We start from the raw sequence: 5,209 nt of genomic DNA, 5'->3' as shown, positions 1-5,209 counted from the left end.
AACCACTGAAACAATCATCCGGGGAATTCAAAGAAGTTAAAGAGTATTCAAAAATCTGTTTACCCAAATTTGAATAAAATGCTACATTAATGATTTATCACTTTCTGTTCCAACAAGATACACGTCTAGTGAAAGAGCAGTAAACAGTTTCAGCAATGCGTCAAACTTATTCAGGGTCAACTAATGTTACTAAATCGATTCTTTAAGTTATCTATTATAGCTATTGCAAGAGATTTATCAAATGTTCTGAATGAAGATAATTAAAAAAAAAAAAAACTAATACTGAATGGAGGCTTAAACTGTAATAGTGTATTATTATTATGTTACCCACATCAATTATTTTACTTTCACTTATGTTACAAGAAAATAAAAATTTGAATTTGTAGCTAAAATAATATATTTTAATAATTTAATGTTTACCTCATTTCACTTTTTTATGGTTCGTATACACTGCATACACACTATAATAATAATCAAATGAAATATTAATTGAATTACATTTACATTTAGTAACAATTAATATATTGGTGGGGGCAGAGCCCCCCCACTTTTTTTACTAATTACAAAAATGCTAGGGCTGAAGCCCCCCCTAACTTTAAGTTCTAGTTACACCTATGACTAAAGTATGTGAAAGCCATTTGATATTAGGATTCGTGTGTTTTTGTTTTTTTTTTTTTTGATAACCTTGATTGATTAAAATCTAAGAAAAAACATATGTGTACGAGTAAACATGACTAATATAATTGATAAGAAAAATATTGTAATAATGATGTCATAAACTCATTGCTATAATGCTATTGACGAGTAAACGTATTTTAAAGTCTTTCTATTATGTTATTTAATTTTATTCAGACGTTCTGACGTTCAGTTTACAATCTCATAACCCCGAATATGTATGAATTGGGTGATACGTCATTCTTTTTTTCTGTGGTGTAACAAATAATATAATGAGGCTCATAAATTAGATTAAATAATATTTTAACTATATTGTACAATTATTGCTTATGTTTTAACTTTTAACAATGTCCAATTTAAATGATGAATCTGGAACTGCAGCGTCTGATAATGGTAATCGTCAATAAGTTTGTCTGTATATATTGTCAAATGTCTTTACGTTCACAAATCGGAAACAGATAGTAGAGCGGCAGTGCCAGTTGCTGGTCGTCGTATGAGCCTTGCGGCCGATCTTATGATGCACATAGAGCGTAGAGCAGCTGAAGGTTCAGCCATGTTTCGAAGCAACGTGCACAATGTAGTTGAAGAACTACGACCAATAATTACAGTGGCTCGGCACCCTGATCCTGGGTCACCACAACCGCTTGGACCCAGTTCATCTGTACGTCTGAGCTTGCCTACCTGGTTGAATTTGAACACTAACAATGCTCACTTACCTCTATCTCCACCCAGTCTAACAGAAACAGAAGACCAAAACTTCATAACCACAGGTATCGTCAGTATAATATTGACTTGTTAAAAATTATCTTCTAAAAGTAGACCCGTAAATTAATATAGGAGAGGTTAGACCGGTTGCAACCACTCCAGTATCACAAAGACTGCCTTTGACAACTCAAAGATCGCTTACTGAACCAAACAATGATGTAGCTATAGATATGAATTTATCGAGTTCAGATTTAAACGTAGAACAGTTGCCTCAAAGTCCTGGAGGATCTTCACTTAATGGATCTAATAATAATAACAATGAAAACCGTAAGTTATTTGGATTATACATTTATTCTAATATTACCTTAATAAAGTTATTTAAATTTTAAGTGATATATCTACTTAATATTAGTGTCTTGTTTTGTTTATTTTTAATAACAAATCGACCCGCAGGTATAATTTTTCATAATTACTCTCCCTGATTATTTTGTATTTGTTTTATAGCTAGTAGTAATATCAATAACGTTGGTATATTAATTACTACTGTAAATAATATTTATTTTATATATGTCACTGACATTTAGTTAATTTATAATTAAACTAAATATATGATTATAAAAATATTTAATTTTTGTACTCATCGTACATTTTTTTTTTTTTTATTTTGTTTGAACAATATTTATTAAATTTTTAAGCATTTAAATATTTCCAAATTGTTTATAGAATATTTAGATAAATATTTAAATAAAATGGGAAATAATAGATATTTAGAAATGCAAAATTTTTAAGTATGAAATTGTACAATACATGCATTCAGATTTAGTGAATATTACTGTCATTATTGAAATAAGAGTATAAAATGTATTTGTAAGCATCTTTATTGAAACTAATAATTTATTAGTATTGTAACAATGTATCTATACATTATGTTGTAAAGATTATATTGTAACAGTTGTATGCTCAGTTATTATTATTTTATACTTATAATTTGATTTTATTTTTAGTCAAAATTAAAAATTAATATTATCATAACTATTGCAATACATTACTTGCTTCATTAAAAATGTTATGTGTAAATTAATTGTAAACACGATTTAAGTATTTCCAGTAGATTTTCTTTTCATACTATTGAACTTATTAGTTACCCTAAATAACATTCTATTCAAAATTATTTAGTTTTAACGCTAATTTGTCTAAAAAAATTTTAATTTCAGGCTATTGACCTTAGAAGTCAAAACCTTAATCCAAATGAAAAAAAAAAATTAGATATAGTTGTAACATAATTTTAGTACCCACTTATATTTCATTAACATTGAATTGTATTGTTTTCCAGAAAGCGAAGACGATGTTCTTCGACACAACCCAGAAATCGCTCAAATGCTGAGTGTAGCTCTTAAGTACATTCCATTCTTATTGATACTTTTGTCAAAAGCTGTATTCGACCATATTCCAGGTAAATTAAACAGCTACTCTGTTCAACTGTTTGTGTAAGCATGACTAAAAAAGATATATGGCCTGAAGGTTCGACTAACGAACGTGCTTGTATGTATCTTGTGATTACAGCTATTCTGCTCTTTTTGGTGCTCTTTATTTCATTTCGTTACTTCAACAATGTGGTAAAGCGTGAAGTGGCCAAACAATCACAGCGCAGTATTGGCTTTTTGCTGTTTGCTATTTGTCATATGGCCATGTCTGTATTTCTATTCTACTTCTTCTACAATGACATGAATTTACACTTTGGGTAATTATAATTAATATAAAAACTAAATTTAAATTAGTTATATCCAAATTATAGTATTTATAGTAAAATGTATACATTATGTTTATAATTTCAGGTTAATATTTATTCCTCCTTTCACACAGTCCTTGACAATTAGCAATCTATTATGGTCAATAGCAGTGGATGATTACATTTTAAAATTAATAACAATCATTTTTAAAATAATAATTATCATGATGCCAATAAAGGTTTTACCAATAATTAAGCGAGTACGTTCATTTTTATATTATTAGTAATAATAGGTAATTTATTACTAATTAAAATAAATAAATGCATTCTTATATTTTTGTTTAGGGAAAAGTATACCTGTTCATTGAAGCTACATCTCAATTATATCGGTGTTGTGTGCCTATCCAACCATGGTTGTATTACATGTTAGAATCTTATCAGGGTCCTAAAAAGGTGATTGGAGTCTTTTTATCTGCCGCTTACATGGTGTCAAAAGGTACTGATTTAATGGGTTGTGTGAAACTATGGTGGACGGCATCATACAAATTACTACAGAATGTTGTAAGTTCATTATAATTTATAACTTAATATGGTTGTATCATTATTATAGTATTAAGTTTTCAACAAATTCACTGATCGCATTCTAGATAATTTATTATTATTTATACTGAAATCAAGCACTTACAAATTATTATAAAGACAATATATTCTCAAATTATAAATGCCTCATTCAGTCATATAAAGTCAACTCAAATTTTTAATATTTTTATAATGCATAATCTTATGAATATTATAGAAATAAAAAGTATCAATTACTTTTTATTTTTCTGTTAATACTATCTAGTACTTATCGTTATTAAAAATAATTAATTTTTGTTGAGTAATCTGTTAGAATGTTATTGGAAAATAGCAATTTTGAGAATTTGTTGTACTTTGTAGGGTGGTAGGAAGAAAATACATAATAGTTAAAATATTTTATTGAAATAAATTTAAACAGATATTTAATTGCTTAAGACAATATTTAGACAAATCATTATCTTATACCCTCGAAAATATTATTCTCTATAAGATAATTCAGACACAAAAAAAATATTTTGCTTATGTTGTGCATGGGTCTGAGAGAGAAAATAAACATCCTCTTAAGTTTACTTATCTAACAAAACTTTATTGAACATTTTAGGCATTGGGTACAGCACCGAGTAAAGAGCAGCTAACAATAGCTGGAAACAACTGTCCAATATGTCATGACGAGTACGCTACACCTGTTTTGTTGCAATGCCAACATATATTTTGTGAAGCTTGTGTAGCCAAATGGTTTGATCGCGAGCAAACATGTCCACTATGTCGGGCAAAACTCGTCGATGACCCTGCATGGCGAGACGGTTCTACGACTAATTTTATACAACTATTTTAACATTTAAATGCGATACCCTATAACCAATTAAACCGCTTTTTTTGTTGATATTTTTCCTCTTGTTAATTGTTTTATAATTAATTTTCTCAATACCTACCAATTGTTTATACTTTATAGGAGATAATTTAGTCATTACATTTTTCTACTTTATTTTATTTTTAACGCATTAAAATATTTGTCTGTGATAGATGTCCATTATGATTTAAAGATATAAATGTGTATTTGTTAAGCTATTTATATATCATTATAGAAATATTTGTTAATTTTATCAACTAATTTATCATAGCTATAATTATGTTTGAAAAAAATTGAAAATGTGAAACATTTTTGGTGGTTAGGCAATGATTACCAGTTCATATATATTTAATATTGTGTATTTTTTGTTTTTGTGGTATGAGCTTGTTGCAAAATAATATGCTTCAAAAACTAAACATATAGTATTGGTCTCAAATAACAACAAAACACTACAGTTTATGTTTGTTAAAAACAAAATGTATCCTTTATTTAATATTATTGTGTTATTCGTTGTTAAGAATTCGGATAAATAAAAATGTTTTAATTTTGGTAATTTTCTTAATGTAAATAAATGCTGTATAATATACAACTCAGGAGATTAATATAACTAAAGATTGTGGACAGTACATTAATTATCTATTATGTTATGGGGCCGCCTACTATTAAGTTTT

The 5,209-nt window shown here is 27.8% G+C and overlaps 1 protein-coding gene across 2 annotated transcripts; it reads left to right on the top strand.

Annotated features, from left to right (window-relative positions):
- Window positions 1-755: 755 nt before the first annotated feature.
- Window positions 756-4,523, top strand: LOC111029598 (RING finger and transmembrane domain-containing protein 2-like). Of its 2 annotated transcripts, none has more exons than XM_022308660.1 (8): window positions 756-1,068; window positions 1,134-1,445; window positions 1,513-1,707; window positions 2,714-2,833; window positions 2,902-3,121; window positions 3,216-3,369; window positions 3,455-3,670; window positions 4,290-4,523. In XM_022308660.1, the coding sequence occupies exons 1-8, from the start codon at window positions 1,023-1,025 to the stop codon at window positions 4,521-4,523; spliced, it is 1,497 nt and encodes a 498-aa protein (XP_022164352.1). In that variant the 5' UTR covers window positions 756-1,022. The 2 variants fall into 2 exon arrangements, with proteins under 2 accessions (XP_022164352.1, XP_022164353.1); XM_022308661.1 differs by having other exon boundaries at window positions 757-1,068; window positions 2,944-3,121.
- The last annotated feature ends 686 nt before the right edge of the window (window positions 4,524-5,209 follow it).

This window comes from Myzus persicae, unplaced genomic scaffold, assembly GCF_001856785.1.
Source record: "Myzus persicae strain clone G006 unplaced genomic scaffold, MPER_G0061.0, whole genome shotgun sequence".
Lineage (NCBI taxonomy): Eukaryota > Metazoa > Arthropoda > Insecta > Hemiptera > Aphididae > Myzus > Myzus persicae.
Note: the sequence above shows the minus strand (reverse complement) of the source record. Positions and strands in the feature narration are given on the sequence as shown.